This window comes from Fusarium redolens, assembly GCF_020744475.1.
Source record: "Fusarium redolens strain MPI-CAGE-AT-0023 chromosome Unknown BKA55scaffold_3, whole genome shotgun sequence".
Classification (NCBI taxonomy): domain Eukaryota; kingdom Fungi; phylum Ascomycota; class Sordariomycetes; order Hypocreales; family Nectriaceae; genus Fusarium; species Fusarium redolens.
Window position 1 is genome coordinate 1015475 of NW_025763666.1, and position 18234 is coordinate 1033708.

General features: G+C 48.3%; 9 protein-coding genes across 9 annotated transcripts; 6 read left to right on the forward strand and 3 right to left on the reverse strand.

Moving 5' to 3' along the window:
- The first annotated feature begins 108 nt into the window (after positions 1 to 108).
- BKA55DRAFT_557585 (thioredoxin-like protein) lies at positions 109 to 1061 on the forward strand. The gene is made up of 3 exons (XM_046191816.1): positions 109 to 288; positions 447 to 553; positions 640 to 1061. The coding sequence occupies exons 1-3, from the start codon at positions 203 to 205 to the stop codon at positions 729 to 731; spliced, it is 285 nt and encodes a 94-aa protein (XP_046053748.1). The 5' UTR covers positions 109 to 202; the 3' UTR covers positions 732 to 1061.
- Positions 1062 to 6431, reverse strand: BKA55DRAFT_734341 (uncharacterized protein). Its single transcript, XM_046201257.1, has 4 exons — positions 5589 to 6431; positions 4951 to 5532; positions 3960 to 4899; positions 1062 to 3904 (listed from the first exon to the last, which is right to left on the reverse strand). The coding sequence occupies exons 1-4, from the start codon at positions 6421 to 6423 to the stop codon at positions 1363 to 1365; spliced, it is 4899 nt and encodes a 1632-aa protein (XP_046053749.1). The 5' UTR covers positions 6424 to 6431; the 3' UTR covers positions 1062 to 1362.
- A 1242-nt stretch (positions 6432 to 7673) lies between these two features.
- Positions 7674 to 8199, reverse strand: BKA55DRAFT_534967 (thioredoxin-like protein; the record flags this gene model as incomplete). Its single annotated transcript, XM_046189654.1, has 3 exons — positions 7674 to 7754; positions 7810 to 8136; positions 8188 to 8199. 3 exons carry the CDS (start codon positions 8197 to 8199, stop codon positions 7674 to 7676), a joined length of 420 nt encoding a protein of 139 aa, XP_046053750.1.
- Positions 8200 to 9471: 1272 nt separating this feature from the next.
- Positions 9472 to 9970, forward strand: BKA55DRAFT_534968 (uncharacterized protein; the record flags this gene model as incomplete). The annotated part of the gene is made up of 4 exons (XM_046189655.1): positions 9472 to 9607; positions 9659 to 9699; positions 9751 to 9813; positions 9872 to 9970. The coding sequence occupies 4 exons, from the start codon at positions 9472 to 9474 to the stop codon at positions 9968 to 9970; spliced, it is 339 nt and encodes a 112-aa protein (XP_046053751.1).
- Positions 9971 to 10801: 831 nt separating this feature from the next.
- On the forward strand, positions 10802 to 11766 carry BKA55DRAFT_557595 (ribosomal protein L14-domain-containing protein). The gene is made up of 2 exons (XM_046191817.1): positions 10802 to 11114; positions 11174 to 11766. Exons 1-2 carry the CDS (start codon positions 10986 to 10988, stop codon positions 11486 to 11488), a joined length of 444 nt encoding a protein of 147 aa, XP_046053752.1. The 5' UTR covers positions 10802 to 10985; the 3' UTR covers positions 11489 to 11766.
- Positions 11767 to 13356, forward strand: BKA55DRAFT_557598 (NAC domain-containing protein). The gene is made up of 4 exons (XM_046191818.1): positions 11767 to 12048; positions 12196 to 12443; positions 12517 to 12575; positions 12626 to 13356. The coding sequence occupies exons 2-4, from the start codon at positions 12204 to 12206 to the stop codon at positions 12948 to 12950; spliced, it is 624 nt and encodes a 207-aa protein (XP_046053753.1). The 5' UTR covers positions 11767 to 12048; positions 12196 to 12203; the 3' UTR covers positions 12951 to 13356.
- A 113-nt stretch (positions 13357 to 13469) lies between these two features.
- Positions 13470 to 14763, forward strand: BKA55DRAFT_557600 (uncharacterized protein). Its single transcript, XM_046191819.1, has 3 exons — positions 13470 to 13523; positions 13649 to 14044; positions 14095 to 14763. Exons 1-3 carry the CDS (start codon positions 13515 to 13517, stop codon positions 14407 to 14409), a joined length of 720 nt encoding a protein of 239 aa, XP_046053754.1. The 5' UTR covers positions 13470 to 13514; the 3' UTR covers positions 14410 to 14763.
- A 503-nt stretch (positions 14764 to 15266) lies between these two features.
- On the forward strand, positions 15267 to 16277 carry BKA55DRAFT_503355 (Alpha/Beta hydrolase protein; the record flags this gene model as incomplete). Its single annotated transcript, XM_046187001.1, has 1 exon — positions 15267 to 16277. The coding sequence occupies one exon, from the start codon at positions 15267 to 15269 to the stop codon at positions 16275 to 16277; it is 1011 nt and encodes a 336-aa protein (XP_046053755.1).
- A 1295-nt stretch (positions 16278 to 17572) lies between these two features.
- On the reverse strand, positions 17573 to 18198 carry BKA55DRAFT_502383 (ubiquitin-conjugating enzyme/RWD-like protein; the record flags this gene model as incomplete). The annotated part of the gene is made up of 4 exons (XM_046186919.1): positions 17573 to 17748; positions 17808 to 17939; positions 17990 to 18078; positions 18146 to 18198. The coding sequence occupies 4 exons, from the start codon at positions 18196 to 18198 to the stop codon at positions 17573 to 17575; spliced, it is 450 nt and encodes a 149-aa protein (XP_046053756.1).
- Positions 18199 to 18234: the final 36 nt, after the last annotated feature.

Below are 18234 nucleotides of genomic sequence, written 5' to 3' on the forward strand. Positions count from 1 at the left end.
ATTATGCACTTGCACTATTACGCCATTGGTTCTTTTATGCAAATTGTACGTACCTACCTTTGTACCGCCTTTCAGTTTATTCCGCCCGTGAGGAACCTAAGGATCCTTGCCAACCACAAGCTCGCAATTACTTAGCACTTCAAGGTCGACCCGACTCCGTCGCTTCTCTTTTAACGACTCAACCACGTCAATTCGCTTCATAATGTCGGCAAAGTACGCTTTCACACAGTCCCTCCGAGAGGTACGATTCCTCTTTTGCCAGACTTCGGAGCAGAGCGCGGCTCTTCGGTACGTTTGAACCATTTACTTCTGAATGACAACGACAACAATCGATATGATACTGGCCCAATTGAGCGCATTGGAGGATACGAGCGATCGAAGGACATTGCATAAGGACGGCAGAGCTCGAGGAATCATTGAACTGATCATTTTTTGCGCCGATATAGATCATTCATCACCCGATCGTACCCTACCATGAAGCGCAACAACCCCAACATTCCCATCCTGATCCGAGAGGCCGCTGGCACCCAGCCCAAGGTCTTTGCCCGATACGGTTCGTATCCTATATCACCTAGAGCTTCTCGGACATTCCAGGGCCATATAATCGAAATAACGGCAGTACTAACATCGTATAAACAGACCGAGGTGTTGAGAAGTCACAGGTTCTCGAGGGTCTTTCTGACAAGGAGATTGAGGAGACCGTCACTGGTTTGGTTAAGTCTGCTCAATAGAAGGATGATTATTGCTTGATTGATATTTGCGAAAAGAACGACAAGTCAAAGGGAGAGACCTCGAGCTCGGGCATCACGACGATGAAATGTACATAAGGGTCAAATCAGCATGCGACAAGAGAGCATTGTACCACTACGAAGCCCATCATCTTGAATATCGACCTCCTCGTGGCTGATTCATGGCCTTGTCGTTACCGGGGTCATATTACTTCCCAGTAACACATTCAGATACATATAAGCTTCGGGGATTGGAATATTGATATAGTAGCACCTCGCCATTATCAAGAAATATGACAAATCATCTGTTTGTACTCAAGGTACTATATTACACCTTGCTTAAATCGCACTTTTTTCTAATCCCCTAACCTGATACTATGATGACGTGCACAATAGCAGACCAGATGTGGCAAACTATTTCAATGGACAATCCAACTTGTCCATGCGCAATACAAGCCCTCGAAATCCACTACCCTGCCCCCTATCCATCCTTTTTTCTTTCTTTCTCTTCTACTGACTTGATGTCAAGTAGAGCGCACAGTACCAAAAGAAATTCATGGATCATTCCTCGATTCATGTCTCCTCATGCCTCTCTCCGTTCTTCCTGATGTGTTCCCGGTCACCTTGTCCCAGTTTAGTTCTTCGTGACAGGAGATCCTTCTCCGAGTCCACCGTTATCTTGGGTAGATTTCGTCTTTCCACCCCAAATCAATGGTGTCTGTGGCTTAGACTGCGCCCGTTCCCGAGAGGCTGGAAGTGATGGCCAGTCATCGTCGATCAGGCCAGGCTTCTTGACTTTTCCTCCTTGATTCTCAGGGGTTTGAGGCATGTCTTGAGCTTTCTCACCCTTTGCTTCAGCCTTGTCGGCCTTCGCACTCATTGTCACTACCCTCTCCTTGCCTTTGCCTCGTTTCGAAATTTTCGCCGGAGTCTTCTTTCCCTCTCCTTGATGAGCAGGCCCCTTCTCCTTTCTAGGAGTCTCTTTTTGGACCACTTCTGAAGTGGCTCGACGACGTTGAGGGGTCTGGCTAGTTGTGGCGGAGGGGGCTTTCTCATTCTGCAAAGGTGTGTCGCATGCGTAATCGAGCCCGGTCTTGAGGGCCTCTCGGATCGATTCATCTGTTTGGTCAAGCTGGGCAGCTGATTCATTCACTGTGCCACCACCCGATGCTTCACCACTGCCGAGATGGGCAACTGGTCCTTTGTTGATAGAGGCTGTTCTCGATGGAGACACAAACTCTCGGGCCTCGGGATTGAGACGGCTTCTTGCGCCATTTTCGTTATCACGCCAGTTCTGCGAGTTATCAGATTTAGGAAGGCTCTGGCATTGAAAAGCAAAACCAGACGAAGGAGGTGGCTCTTGAGCATTGAATTGTTGTTCTGCAAGCATTGCGCCAGGAATCATAGGACGAGGTCGACGTTGCTTGCCAAGGCGAAGTGAACCTCCTCTACCCATTCTGAATCCCCGACGGCCGCGTTCATCCTCATCGGGAGAATCTGATTCGTCAAATGAAGGTTGGAGTTGAGGCTGGTGCTGAGTAGGTTCGTGGCTGTTTCCATGCTTCTTACTTCGCTTAGCAGAACCAGATACAGAAGGCTGTTCAGGCCCATCGTGATGTCGCTTGATAGGCGAAGATGAACCTGATTCCTGACTTCCGATATAACCTCCATAGTCTGTATTAAACCCCAACCCTCCGCTGCCACCATGCATATGCTGAGGTGCCATGTGGCTGGATTGAGGAGAAGAGGAGGACTGGTTTTGTTGAAAGGTGTGATTGGATACGATGCCCTGAGATGCCATGATCTGCTTCGATTTCTTTTTCTTGGCCTTCTTCGCATTCTTTCCTTTACCTCTTGGTAGCGTGCCCGAGTTATCTTCTTGCTCAAGTGATTGTTCAACCTTAGATGTGACATTTTCAGTCATAGGAGAGGCTGCAGGTATCTCAGATGGATGTGCTTCATCTTTGGTGGCTTTCTGTGATTCGGTAGCATCTTCTCTTGTTGACCTGGTTGAGCGAGCAGCAGACGGATCTTTTGGCGCATGCGGCAATGGAAACTTAGACTCGGGGTTCTCAGACGTAGATGGCTCGTGAGCATCGCCGGTACCCGGATCAGAAGTTACATTCTGGGCTGAGATTGGCTTCTCCGACTTAGTAGCATTAGGTTCGCGATTGTCGCTCTTTCCAACCCCCAAGTTGCGACCGTTCTCAATGGCGATGCTGCTAGGTTTGATTGGAGTAGCCGACCGAGGCCTACGGAGATTTATAGGCATAGGAATTTTAGCCCACGCTTTTCGTCTCTCTTTGATCTCATTCTCAGAAAAGATGCTTGATGTACGACTGTGACTGTTCTTGTTACCGGTTGGTTCAGACACTAGTTTAGCTTGATGGCCAAATGTCATCTTTGCTTCTGCCCGGCTCTCAAGCGAGTTCACGGGCGTCCCATTCTGATGATGTGTTGCCGTATCAATACCCGCAACCCCTTCTACTGTTTCATTTGGCTGCGTTGGTGTTCCTTGGGGGATAAGGGAAGCTTTCGTGGGGGTGCTGGGCAAGGAGACGCGAGCTTTGATCCCAGTACACTTGCTTCCGTCACTTCGCGGGCTAGCTGGGTCATCTTGATCAGGGTGTTGGATTTCATCCAAAGCTTCTTCGGACGGAGGTTTGGTCTGTAGTACCTCATAAGAGGATATGTTTTCCTGGTCCTGCTGGACGGGAGGGGGGACAGGAAGTTGTCTTGGGGCAAGAGTTGGCTGTCCAGGGAAGAACGGTTGTAGGTTGGATCCGGGCTGCACAATTGTAGATGGAATACCAGAGGCAGGAGGCTGTACAAACCCAGACACAGAACGTTGCCCTCCGCTGGCTTGCCAGAAATGGGTGTTATGTGCTTGCCCAGGGTTGACCACAGCCGGATGAATGATGCCAGGCATCATGTAAGGAACTGCTGCAGTACTTGGCGCATTGCTTGGCATCGATGGGCCAAAGGGATAAGGAGAGAATGGCACAGCGGGAGCATTTTGACCAGCAACTCGACCTGGGACTGGTCGAGTGGGTGCTTGCTCCGAGAGTGTCCATTTTGATCGCAAAGCTGGAGAGAATTTAACAGATATGCCTTGCTCAGGCATGTTACCGCCGCCAATAGTCAGGGCTTGACCAACTGACGAGGAGTCTGCAAATCTATTTTGTGTTAGTTGATCATTTATTTCTACAAAAATAAGGAATCATGACTTACCGGGCAATATAACGTCCTGGTTCCTTGGACGCGATGGGGAACACCTCCTCCACATGCCCATATCTCTCAGCCAGGCCGTATTTGAGCCGTGTGAGTACGTCTGCTCCATGGATCCTTTGATAGCCTTCGACAATGATGTATACGGAGCGGTTACGAGAATCGCAGATCTGGCAAGAGCAAGGTACATACCCTTTGATCGTGAAACCATCCTGAACGTTCTGACAAGTAACTTGATCCCGACGCCATGAATCCTTCCACGGTGGTGCATCGCGCCTCTTCTGATTGAAATCAGGGCCGGTATGAGGTTGCGCGACAGGCGCAGTCGCATTTCGTTGGTTGTGGCCACCACGGCGATTTTTACGACCCCCTCCGCGTTGGAAACCTCCTCGACCCAATCCAGCATTCCCACCGTTGAGATTTTCATGGTTTTGGTGCGACCATCGGCTGTCATTTGAATCAAAACGATCGTTGCGGGAAGAGTTGCTGGTATTTCTACCACGGCTGGGCAATGGACCCCTTTGAGGCGGCGGTGGCTGCTGAACATGTGGAAAACCATAGTCAAATCCATTTTGAACTGGGAAGTTCTGTTGAGGATGTACAGAATAGTTTCCTTGAGTGACAGCGTTAAAAGTTTCTGAGGAGTTAAAAGTTGCCCCGGGAGGAGTCTGCATCGCGATTTGCTCAGAACGCATCATATCCTCAGGGAGCCCACTAGACAGCACACTGTTTTGAAAGCCTACATCAGGTCTTTGCATGTGATTGAATGTATTCATATTTCCAGGATACTTCGTTTCTTTCTGATCGTGAGCCACTGGCTGATCAAAAGCTCGGTTCGGTCGCTGGCTGTTCTTAGGTTTATCATTGGTGCTCAACTGTAATTCTGCACCTCTGATGTTATTTTCAGCGATCTGGTCCTTTGAACGACTCGAAGTAGCCTGGGCTAGTTGCTAATCAGCCTTCTGACTATCGGTCGGGGGCCTGTGGTTTGTACCCTGTTGAGCATTCGCAACATCTTTTGTAGGACTAGCAAGACTTGAGGAACCCATGACTGCTGAGCCTGGCAATGATGTTGTCACTGTGGACTTTCGAGCTCCCCGTGTGGCCCGGGGATTTTTGCGACCATGTCGTCTTACTCTCGTGGGGGTCAGTGCATCAAAGTCCTCTTGCTCCTCCTGTTCATGGTGTCCGTTGGGAGAGGAAGCGGGCTCGTCATCATTTTCCTGGCCATTAGTGTGGGGGGGTGGTGTCCGGACTGAAGGAAAAGGCTCTGTGGATTTGCTTCTGGCCTGAGCCGAAACTCGGAGACCACCGTAAGTGGTAGTGTCGTTGGCCTGGTTTTGTTCAATCGAGGTTGTCTCGCTGTGGCCGTGGGCGGCAGGCCCTGCTGCTGCTGCGGATTGGTGGAGCGCTTCTACAGCACTGGACACACGCCATTCAGGCCGACTGAAGTAGTGTTTACCATCAATCGTCATAAATGGGTGAGTGGCTTTCTTTGAAGCCGGGGAGACATGGTGAGGCTGCCATTCTGTTGGTCTCGTAGACAGACCTGAAGGTCCGAGGACGCGTTGGCCAGCTATGAAAGTGTAAGCATATCGATAGAACCTGATTCTGAAAGCAAAGTTTACATACCTAACCAGTTTTCGAGGCGTTTCTTTTCGTAAAACTCCAACAAGTGATTAGGCTTCACCGCACCAGGCCTTAATTTCTCGGGTGATAGTAACAGAGATCGTCGATGCTCAAGGGCACTTGCGATAAGAAGGAGGGCTTCATCCGGAAGGTCTTTCATGACTTCCCAACCGATCACACCATTGATAGAGAGACCAGTCTCAGTGCTATTGATAAGTTTGTCACGGTTCTCGTCGTTGTACAGCCAGTCCTCAACCCATTGGCCAACTTCGATGGCGAAGGCATTCGAGACGTCCAGCGCGATGATCTTGTTTTCAGAAAAAAGCTGGTTAACCACATTCCAAAGGTTCAAAGCTCCATAATGGTAAATGTCTTGGGCGTCAAAATACGTCCACAGACTATCCCAGCAATAGGGCTGCGGCATGTCTTTTATGACTTGCCAGTAGAGCCTGCGGAGTGAGTTGCAAGCAGATTGAATTTCATCTTTGGACCAAAGGTGAACCCGACGCTGAGGCAAGAGATGCTCCATGAAACGAAAAGGGTTCGATCCATTGGCGGTAGAGAAGACGGCTTCAGCGTCGACTGGGGGGCTGGTGTAGAATCCCACAGGGAGGTAGTCTTCGACATACGTTTGAACGACGCCCTCAGGACCAGGTGTCTGTAGCATTTTATACACGTTGGGGAGGCCATTGGGGTAGAAGCTGGTGAAGGCTTCGCGCAAGTTGGGTGGTTGATCTTTGGCATAAGTCCGATCTGGGTCCAAAATTGCTTGAGGCGGCGGTGATGGTCCGTTGGACATAGAGGAGTCACCCGCCGAAGCGGGTTGAGGTTGAGCCATGATACTCTGTGTGACGGTCGGTTAGCACATGATGATACAAGGCGCGCTTCATTTTGAAAACGAGGTAAAACTTTCATCTGCATTTAGAAGACCTTTAGGGGTCATGAGATGGAAGCATCCACCTCGTCTCGACAAATCACAACATGCCTAAGTTGTGGTGTTTGAGGCTTACCTTGAGAAGTGAAGCGCCCGGGCGTAAAATCAGGCACTTGGTGGTTCAGATTCAGGTAGAAAATGAAGGAGATGAATTTCGGAAAGAAGGTCGTTTCTTCCTTAGGTCGATGCTCAATGCGCGATGATGCGCCGTGAGGAAGGAGAGATGATCGGGAGTGAGGGTTGAGGAGAAAGAAGAGAAGGAAGAAAAAAGGTCATGAGGAAAAATAAAAACAAACGGAAACAATCAATCGAAGAACAGGCAATGATTCTTTTATCTTGGCCAATACTGACAGGCACTGTCACTAAATAAACATTAAGTGACTGACACTGGCAACGTAACTGGCACAGGCACTGGCTCTGGCACTGCCGATGCAGACTGGTGATGGAAGTTTCTCGCTTGCAAGTATCCATTCACGAATTCCAATGCCTGTGGCAGTGCTTGCTTGTGACTCGAGGAGCGCAAACTGTCAAAGTCAAACAAAGGTAAGGAAACCTTCCTGAAAGTCCTCCGGCCTGATTGCCAGCTCGCCTACAATCGAGCGAAACAGACTCTGGCCACGATGAACCCTGGGTTTTCTGGCAATTATATAGATAATGGCAGATTGTTTTTGCTCAAGGTAGGTACTCAACGTGTCAACAGTCGCCCAAGTGTCCTGCAGCTCAACGCGGGTGATTGCTGTTTCTTGCTGCAGATAACCGGCCACTCTGGTAGAGGTAGATTGTTCAAGGTAAACCCAATTTGAATTCATATCGAAAAACTCGTTTCTATCTCGGTTCAGGAACAACTCCGTTCGATCAGACGAGGCTAATGACAGTGCCCTTCTGTGACATACAGTTCGCCTGATAAATTTGGACGACAAATTTTGCAATTGTTCGTAAAGGGGTTTGTCGAGGATGGACTGGCAAGCGTACCTAAAGAAATCTCTGTACCATTTCGAAAAGTTACTTGGCCCTTTGTCAACCTAGTATCGTCGGTTATGATGGGTCACTCAAATGCAGGATGTCAATATGGCTGATCGTCAGATGGTATCAATCATTGACATAGTATATACAGAGAGGGGTTATGCAATAGTTCATTGACACTTTTAGAGACGTTACTTCTGCGCTTTCAGAAGCTTGAGGATCTCAGACTCGTTGTCGCCCGCAATGGCCTTGCCATTGTTCCAATCCACAACCTAGACGTATTATTAGCCAACATGTTTTGATCACTAGGTCAAAAAGTTAACGTACCACTGGCCGAATGAAGTTCTCTTTGCTTTCCTTGAACTTTCTAAGAGCTTCCTTCTCGTTGTTTGCGCCCTTGATCACCTTGGGGATACCGCTGCTTCCAACATATTCCAGAATTGTCTTCACCTGGTCGTCTGTAGGAGGGTCTTCGGTGATGTTGAGTTCAAATTGGTCTCGGATAGGTGCTGTTTGAGCAGAGTGATCGCTCGCTTGGTCAAGGGTAGCGCCAGAAGTGGCATTGGCAGAGACCTGCTTCAAAAGGTTGGCGACTCTGACGGATGCCGGAGAGCTGGCCTTGTGGAAGACCGTCACGATATCGAGTGTCTTGTGCTATTTGTGTGTTAACAATTGCGCATATCTAATATTGATCTCGTAACTCACGAAGCGAAACATTTTTCCTGATTGATTGTCAAAGGTTTATGTTTAGAAGACAATTGTAAAGAATTCACGACTGTTCATGGAGGTTGATGTCGGAGCTCCGATTCGGTATAGCTCCGTGAAGCTTGTCACGCCGAAGATGACTTAATGGCTCGGCTTTGCAGGGCCCGTGCATAGACCCCACCACGACACCCGCTATCTTCCGCCTCCTGCATGGATGAGAAGATATGATAGAAGAGGAAATGTCTCTGAAGCCTGTGTACCTATTTAAATGCTACTCACATTGCATATGAGACACTTTGGGATCTCTTATATGTAGTAGATATAAATATTGTGTCCTCCATTTCAGCCCTTAGGTCCAGATTACCTGGACTTACGATACCTTTATCATAGATCTCTAACCACATGTTCTTGAATTCCTTCGATGGAGTCTAACTTCGTCCAGAGAAGGAAGCTTCAAGGGGCCACAAAATGTCATAAATTTTCGTGTCATCTTATAACTGATCAATAGTTTGATATGCACATCTGAGTTCAAAGTTTCATTAATTCTAACCAGTCACCATGTTCCGGCTAAGGGTGGTGTTAAAGTCAGTGTGATTGTTCAAGTCGAGGTCCACATCGCAGAAGATACCTCGATTATCAGCCGTGTCTTTGTGAAACTCAGCAATCGCGAAACGTTGAAAGCAGATTGCCTACCTAATTTCTGAGAAAATCAGGTGTAACAATCGGACGAGGTTTCGCTACACCAGCTCGATTGCTCAAATTCCAAACCCAAGGTCGATAGGGTATCACAGGTATCAAGCCACATCATGAGAAAGAATAATTTGAATGTTCGATCCCCATTGCTTCCGTATATACAAGATGAACCTTCTCTCTCATCGAGAACTCATGAAATGTTGTTGAGTCTCACATGTCCTGCTGTCAAGGATCAGAGACAGCCACCTCGCCAAGCTGATATCAACCGCTTACGCTAGAAGATCGACTGCAACAAGCATATGTTGCAGAAACCCTAAGGAAGAGCTAAATCTCTTTCTTTTTACTTATGACGTATGTGTTGCGATCTGATGCGTTTTGTTGTGGTGAGCAAGGACTTTCTTTTATAATGACGTATTCTATGAAGTCAGGTTGTGGAGAAGATGTACGACCATGGCACTGATTCATCGTCGAAGAGGAACTACAAAAGGGTCTCGAGATCGATTGAAAGATTTTCTCATACAACCTGCATCTCATCTCTTCACATAATTCTCACTTCCCAACCACTAAATACACAACTTCTACACATCCATCATGTCTGGCTACTCCAACGTTGGTAACCGTGGTGTCTACGAGGCTGGCGATCAGAGGAACGCTCCTGAGTCGGAGCGCAACGTTGAGGACCCCTACAACGAGGGCAAGGAGAACTCTCACAACAACCTTGATTCCAGTAAGTACCTACATGGACCAAATATGAGAAAATATCATAACAAAATTGCAGAGGATGAGCGATCCATCGCCAACCGCCTAGCTGCTGAGGAGGTTCGTTGAGCCGTCGCAAGATGTAATCCACTATATACTAATGCAAAGCAGAAGCGATCCGAGCCTGAAGACGATCTCGAGACCGCCCAATCAAAGAAGGACCCCACTCTGCCTGTAAGTCCAATCGAGATCTGGTCTTCATTTGGCACCAAATACTAACAGACACAATAAGGCTCGCGCTCAAGGCAACGAACCTTCCAAGGGCGCAAAGATCGATGCTCAACTCCAAGCTGAGGAGGAAGAGGAATTGAAGCGCAAGGGCAAGGCTTAATTGTAACAATATTTTAGATCACGGCCGATTCATTGCAGGCAAATGATTCGGGAAGGATGAATTAATGATTGAATTGAAAGCCATTAAATATGACCATGAATTGAATATGTGAATGTTTGGGAGCCTAGGGGTCTCGTTCAAGCATGAGCCTGTCCTAACGATCACGAAGTCTACCCATCTAACACTTTGGGTACCATGTTCCGGTTTGATGATAAAACGTTAAGTAAAGAGCTCTACAGCATGTCACATGAATAAAACGAAACGAGCAGTATGATTTCTGACTGTAATATTATTGTCTTTTTGAACTATGGACATTGAACTTGTCTGCCTGTGATTACGAAACAGGCAGAAGGCCGACTCCAACAAAATTCGCGACCAGGAGATGAAGTGTGTCACTATAGTCTTGAGTTAGCCTTTGTAAAGTGACAAATCATGCAAGACTGAATGTAAGACAAAATGTGCTTTCAGAATATGTAAGAAATTGAATATCAGCTATCCGCCTGATTTAGCCACTCCGGCGAAAGAGAGCCATCAAGCAGAATCAATCGCAAATTACCTCATCCTTGTGCGAGAGAAGACAGGGGGAAGAGAAGTGTCGGATTCTTACCTTGATGCACTCAAGAATGTCGTGTGCCTCTTCGAATAATAAAGAAGATTGTTGGCTGCAAAAGACTTAATGTCTACCAGAAAATTTCTTTTGAAGTTCTCGTCGGCTGGCCCGTGCTCCGTTGCCGGGTGCTGGGTTCGCTTTGCCGGACGGCGAAAGATTAATCCGGAAGATTAGACCGAAAGTTAGGGCAGGCACGCACAGGATCTTTTTCTGCCCACCATCAAAAAGTCCTTAGCGATTTCAAGGTCCGCGGCTCCAGCAAACAACCAACTAACGGGACAGCATAATCGACAACTGGTATGAACCTCGACTCCTACGATCGCAGTTGCATTCGAACAATCAATCACTGCGCGCGCGACTCTTGAACATTTCGACTAATCGACCGTTAATTAGATCACCGTCACAATGGGCGACGCAGTCATTGAGGGTTCGAACTGGCGCCTCGTTGAGGTTGGCCGTGTCGTTGTTATCAACGGCGACCACCCCTTCGCCGGCCGCCTGGCCACGATCGTCGAGATCATCGACCACAAGCGAGTAGGTTTTTCCTGCTCCAGATCAGTTTGCCGAAATACGCGATATTGACCCCGTCACAGATTCTCGTCGACGGTCCTTCCGCGAACGCTAGCCTCGCTGTTCCCCGACAAGCCGTTCCCCTCAGCAAGGTCCTCCTCTCCTCTCTTATCGTTGAGGGCCTGAACCGCGGTTCCCGAACTGGTGTCGTCCGAAAGCTTTGGGAGAAGTCCGAGATCGACTCCAAGTGGGAGCAGACCAACTGGGCTAAGAAGCGGGATCAGATGGAGAGGAGGAAGGGTCTCACCGACTTCGAACGCTTCCAGGTTCTCCGACTCAAGAAGCAGCGACGATTCGAGGAGCGCAAGGCTCTGGCCAAGGTCAAGGCCTCTGCATAAATGGGTCATTAAGCTGGAGTCACGGAGGTGCTTGAAAGTCGGGTTTAGATCAAGTGGCACGGAACTGGGCAGGAAACACATCACGGCGGTATAGAGGCTGCTGGATTCACTTTTGCTCCATTCTGGAAGGCTGTATGTCACACTTCATCGTCAAGATGAGCGGCGTCAATACGGAAATTCTGAGATCAACTGAATTCAAAGCATAAGGAGCATCAAAAAAGAACATGGATTCATTGTGAACTGTAGCCAAAATAAAAATGAAATGAATACCCCAAAACTCCGCTGCATGTGTATGTTCTTACACTCAGTCACATGTATCCCCATACCAACCTTAATTATTGTCCAAATTGTCTATAGATTTCCCTCTACCCGTCGTCACTTTCTTGGACATCCGAATTCTGGAGGGGGAGAGGTAGTGACACAAAATCTGATTACCTAATGCGACTTAGTTCCCACCTCCCACCAAGCCCTAGAATTATCGCTGTGCGAGGACCCCATCACAAAACGACGACGTGAGAGATCAGGCCAGCAAACAGACGTAACTGGGATCAGCAAAACAAGTAAGTCCGCAGCTGTCGTTACGTTCATCGTTTTATTTTGCTATCGATTTTTGCGGTTTCGGGAAGATTTTTCAGCCACAAATTGTTTGCCTGAGATTTTACTGCATCGTAATAGCTAGAGTTACTAACATCTGTGCCCGCACTCAGTCGCCAAAATGTCGAACCCCCGCGTTGAAGAACTTCCCGACGAGGAGCCCAAGAAGACCACCGTCCAGGAGCACGAGGATGACTCCAGCGACGATTCCGAGGTCGAGGAGGTCGGCGAGGGCCAGCTCCCCGCTGGTTCTACTGTGATCCACAACCGCAATGAGAAGAAGGCTCGCAAGGCCCTCGAGAAGCTGCACCTCACCCGCATCCCTGGCATCACCCGTGTCACTCTCCGCCGACCCAAGAACGTGAGTGCCGACGAATTTTTCGAAGAGCTTGGAGGAGTAAAATGAGGTGTTGGTGCTAACCGAAGTGCTCCAGATCCTCTTCGTCATCAACAACCCCGAGGTCTACAAGTCTCCCAACAGCAACACCTACATGTAAGTTGCCTTGCTACTTGATGATGGACCTGCCTCTGACCTCAAGTTAGTGTTTTCGGCGAGGCCAAGATCGAGGATGTGAACGCCGCTGCTCAACAAGCTGCTGCTGCTCAGCTCGCCTCCGCTAACGCTGAGGACCACTCTGGCCACAACCACGGTGAGCCCAGCAAGGCCGCCGAGACCGCCGAGGAGAAGAAGGAGGAGGAGGAAGAGGAAGAAGAAGACGACGACGAGGAGGTCGATGCTTCCGGACTCGAGGATAAGGATATTGAGCTCGTCATGACCCAGGCCAACGTCAGCCGCAACAAGGCCGTCAAGGCATTGAAGGAGAACGACAACGATATTGTCAATTCCATCATGGCTCTAAGTATCTAAGCATGAGATTCTGCTGGACGATCATCCAAAAAAGCATGTACATGGGACGAACATTGGGCTCTGTATTAGTTCTTGGCGAACTGTACCCTGCGGAATGGAGTTGATGCCAAACAACGGTAACAATTGAAGGGAAATAACACCCAAATCCGTCAAAGAATGCTCTTGAACTTATCATCATGCGTGATATTATATTCATGGACTATGGTGACTGTCTTGATATTGGCCTTATGAGCGATGTATTTCATGAGTACTTATTCCATCAATTCCTGATTGCTATCTACCCTAAATTTCCGTACTCCAATTCGTCAAATTTTCAAGCATCTCGTGTTTCATCACTCAATGTTCTCTCACCAATGATCAGCTTTTGAGCTTCAATTTTCTCTCTCTTGTTCTCACTTGTCCTGAGCCGACGTCAATGAGGGGTCCGAAAACGCCGCGCGCCGGATATTTGAGTGGAAGCACGTGACTTCCTAGTGCCCGGTAGTTCCCTGAACTTCGGCAAAGTCATCAACAGTCAATCAAGATTATCCTCTCCGCTCTCTCGACATCGTAACCTTCCTCAAAATGGCGACTGTAAGTTCAATTCATCAATTGGCGCGTGTGGCTGATCGCAGGTGCTGTCGAACTTTTCCCACGGTCCCGATCGCGCGCCTCTACGTCCCAGGATGCCTTGAGCTAATTTTCCCCTTCTCCGACAGCGAAGCGCAGCTCTCAAGCTTGACTGGACCAAGGTCACCAGCTCCCTCGGTCTCCGTGGCCAGACCGTTGCCTCCCTGCAGGCCTTCAAGAAGCGCAACGAGGACGTCCGCCGCAAGGTTCAGCAGCTCCAGGAGCAGCCCACCACCGTCGATTTCTCCCAGTACCGATCCGTCCTCAAGAACCAGGCTATCATCGATGAGATCGAGAAGCGATTCAGCGCCTTCAAGCCTGTCACCTACGATGTTAGCCGACAACTGAAGGCCATCGACGCTTTCGAGGCCGAGGCCGTGAAGAACGCCGAGGCTACCAAGGAGGCCGTTGACCTCGAACTCAAGGATCTTGCCGCTACCCTCAAGAACATCGAGGAGGCCCGACCATTCGAGGAACTCACTGTCGTACGTACCACCAAATCTGAGACCACTGGATCGATTCTCACAAGTTACAGGACGAGGTTGCCGCTGCCGAGAAGTCTATCGACGAGAAGACTGCTCAGCTCGTTTCCAAGGGCCGATGGATGGTGCCTGGATACAAGGTATGTTATACGGATGACGGAGGAGATGACAGCACTAACATCCACTGCAGGAGAAGTTTGGCGACTTGGCTGTGGTTTAAACGAATCACGATATACCTTTTCCGGCTTCGCGTTGTGTACTCTAGCATTGTAGATACGAGATCCCGAGGGAGAACCCGGCTTGTCTCATACCCAATCAGCTACAATTTTTCCTCAGTGCTTCATAATGAATTCTTTTTGGGACCTTGAGAATTGCGGTTCGATGTGAAGCATAGTGTCCAGGTTCTCAATTCCCAGACTAACCTTAGACTTGTCTATTTATGTCTCTTAGCAACCCAGCTTAAACTGAGACTCCTTGTTCTTCGTTCTCATCACTTTCATCTGCTGTTTGCGGACAAATTCTTGGGGAATGAATCTTCAGCCCTTTGTCGACGTGTGGCCCAATATTGACACAGTATGAAGACAGTCTTTTGGGAATGTTGAACAATGTGAGGGAGGCAAAGGCTGAATTCTGATATACCTATTGTGTACGACTATATCTCAATGTATTTAATGTGGACTGTAGACTAATCTATCTGTAAAAGCATGCCCCATCTATCAAGTTGATTCTGTTCGGCAATGTTTCACTCGTCTGCATCATAACCTCTCTCTTTCCATACCCTATATCCCAGGACAACCTGAGACTAAGTCCTGTGTCGGTCTACATGAAAGGCAATACTCTACTTGGAATATTTGTTGATATTCGAGTTGTAGAAGTCGAATTGTGAGAGACTGAACTCCTTATGAGTGTGTTATAGGTTATCTTGTTAGCCGTTGAACTCTGTCTTCATTGTTCCAACTCAAGTTTGGCTCTTCCAGTCTGAGGGTCCTCCACTCAAAGAATATTATTGATCAAACTGCAGGTCTCTTGAGTCCTCAGACCTAGCTCTGGTCTCGTCCAGTATCTTTGCTGGTAGTCGTATGGCAATATCGGGGTCACGTGTCGGCTTTTAGCCTGAATACACCGACTTACACGATACGCCATAATATCCCTCGTAACGCATGCTCAGTATTGTGAATACTTCTTGAATCAAGTACGTTATCAGAATACAAGATCAACAGTTATCATGGTGTTTCCAGACCCGGAGCTCGAAAGCTATGTCTTTAAGACGGCACCGCAACTAGACGCTGCCTGGCTGGCACATGAGGAAGAAGTCAAGAAGAAAGGCCCTCCTAGAGTATTCAACAGTGTCGAAGAACGACAACCGATTTATGCTCAGGAATGCCGCGACTTATATGCTCAAGTTACGGCACCTGGTACGCGAGATCATGAGCTCTCTCAAGGAGTTACGAGGAAAGAGTTCACTATTCCCTCTTCTGTGGATGGACACCCAATCCCTGTCCTTCAACTGGACCTTACAGGTACTGAAGCCGAGGATCCAGAGGTTATCGTTATATTCTACCACGGCGGTGGTCTGAGGGTTGGCGAGGCGGATAGCGAGGAACTATCATGCAGACATATCGTAAAGTCAGGCATTGCCAGGATTCGACTTTACTCGGTGGGATATCGCTTATTGCCTCAGAATCCAGCTACCGCTTGCCTTTCCGACAGCCTGGATGGATTTCGAAAATTCCACAGTTCGAAGATAAAGACTATTGTTATCGGAAGCTCGAGTGGTGGACAGATGGCATCTGCGGTAGCGCAAGCAGCTCCTCAAGGTCCAATTCATGGACTTCTGCTGAGGTGTCCAGTCACAGCGGACAGAGCCAGTGGTGAGGAATATGTACCTGAAAAGTTACGTCCGTACCACACAAGCGTGTCCCCAACCTTTATCACATCATTGGGCGGGTATCTCAATCGAAGCACACCTAGGGACGGTCTTGAAAAACTGCCTCTCGAGGTTACAGAAAATGAGCTCAAGGGGCACCCTCGTACTTGGATCCAGCTCACTTTAAACGACCCCCTATACTCTGACGGACTCTGCTACGCCATGATCCTAAGAGAAGCAGGCATCGACGTTCAAGTCCAAGTTGAGGTGGGTTGGCCGCATACCTTTTGGCTCAAAGCTCCTCACCTGGATCATGCCTTGACCTGCGAGAAGCATATGTTGGAAGGGTTACGATGGCTTCTCAGATAGGAGCAACTGCAGTAGGACAGGAAATGTGTTTTCCATTGCTTCTTAGCATAAACAGATCTTGATTTCTTGTCTAATTCTTCTGTCTCTTCCCACTTTCACAGTAACAACGTGTCTCAGTAAGCCCATGTAACCCTCTAGTGGAACATCAGAACAAGAAACTACGAGTTACTCTTTCTAATGCAATTAAAGGCTGGAAATTCAAACTTGCTGGAATGTCCTTCCAGATGCCGAGCCATAAACGAGTCGGGGCTTTAATCTTCCTCGCGGTACCCATGGTTTTTGAGGAACTTGTCCGTTCTCAAAGAGCCGCAGCGGATATCAATCAAGCCACGAAAGCTGTTGCCAAGAATAGATTGTGTGGCCTGCGGTGATAGTCGCCCATTGAGTACATTGTCGAGGGATCTTTCGATAGAATGGCGTAGCTTGTTCTTATTGCGCAGAGCATTCTGTCGAGTTAGGGATGGAGGAAGGACAGACGTTATTCGGATCTGCTGGTCATCATAGGTGAGAATTCCAGTCCTCGGCGGACATAGAGTAACAGAGCTTCTTTAAGTCAACACAGATCTTCCTGAGAACATCAATCTGTTCAATAGAAGGGTTGGTGATACTGACTACCAAATATCCCTGTATATTGTTAGCTCATCTTTGGAACCTGGCCCACTTATCAAAATATGCGATACCGTGAGCGTGAGTCAGGGTATTCAAGTTGTGTATATCTACCTGAAAAGGAAACGGGGTACATATGGGGACGGATCGCAGGTTTCTTCCACACGATACAGGGTACTGATGTGCTTTGTTTTGTTCAGCCAACGACAGTTGCATGACAGCAGCACTGAGTTTAAACCTATTGCCTTGTGCTGTACTAAGTTGATCAACTTCTGACTTGCGCTGAAAACAAGGCTCAAATTAAAGCTTTGACATCTCGGATCGGTGGAGGTGCAGTGAACAACAACCCGCTTGTAACTGAAGGTCATAAACACAAGGAGATATCTGGACTGGGAGCTGGGTACGATTCTTTCACACCGATCACGCGGCAAGTATTCTTGAAAGTGTCAGCATGAAACTAGACAAAATAGCGATGCGTTTCTTCACAACAAAAGCTTTCACTTCTATCAGACAAGACCAAGAGCAAACCTGCAAGTGCCATTGTATCCACTCAAAGTCGATGGAAAGTATCTCCATGAGAAATCACTTGGCCCCGTAACTCCAGTATTTGTACTCCCAACTTGATCATCCGTGGCTGTTAAATTCTGTTTTTTCCTTCTTTGTATTTAATCCTGGTGTATCATCTTCCCTCAAGGTTTCGCGTATTGGGCAGTCCATTCCTTGGCGGTTGCAATAGCAGCCTGCTCATCCTCCTTCCAGCTCTTGGCGACATCGGCAGCGAGAGGGTCATCCGGGTTAGGGGCACCGAGGAGGGCCTGGATTGACAGGAGGATAGTTCGGATTTGAAGGGCGGGAGACCAGTTATCTATAGCGTTTGTCAGCTTGGTCGTCCCAGAAATGTATGTACCTTGATATGCAACCCACTCTTGAGGACGTCGAGGCAAATACGGCCAAGCTTATCGACGTTTGGGTGGAAAATCTTGGTAAGGAATCGAATCTTGGGAGGAGTCATTGGGTAATCGTCGGGGAGGAAGAGCTCAAGGCTGAAAACACCACCTGAGGGTTGAATTAGTCGACAAGTCAATATGTAGCGATGGAGAACGTACCCTCATAAGGAGACTGGGCGGGACCGTGGATTTGGACATCGAAATATCGGAGATTATCCTCGTGAGGAACGGCACTGATTCCTGGAACACTGTATCGCGACGAGTGTTAGGTTGCGAAGTCAAGGCGCAAGACAAGTACCCTCGGGGATGACCTACGGCTCGGCCATGAGCCGTTCTGTCTCTTTAATAATGCGCTTGGGGAGAGCCATCGTGGAGTTCTGGGGGGTATATGAAGGTGTTTCGAT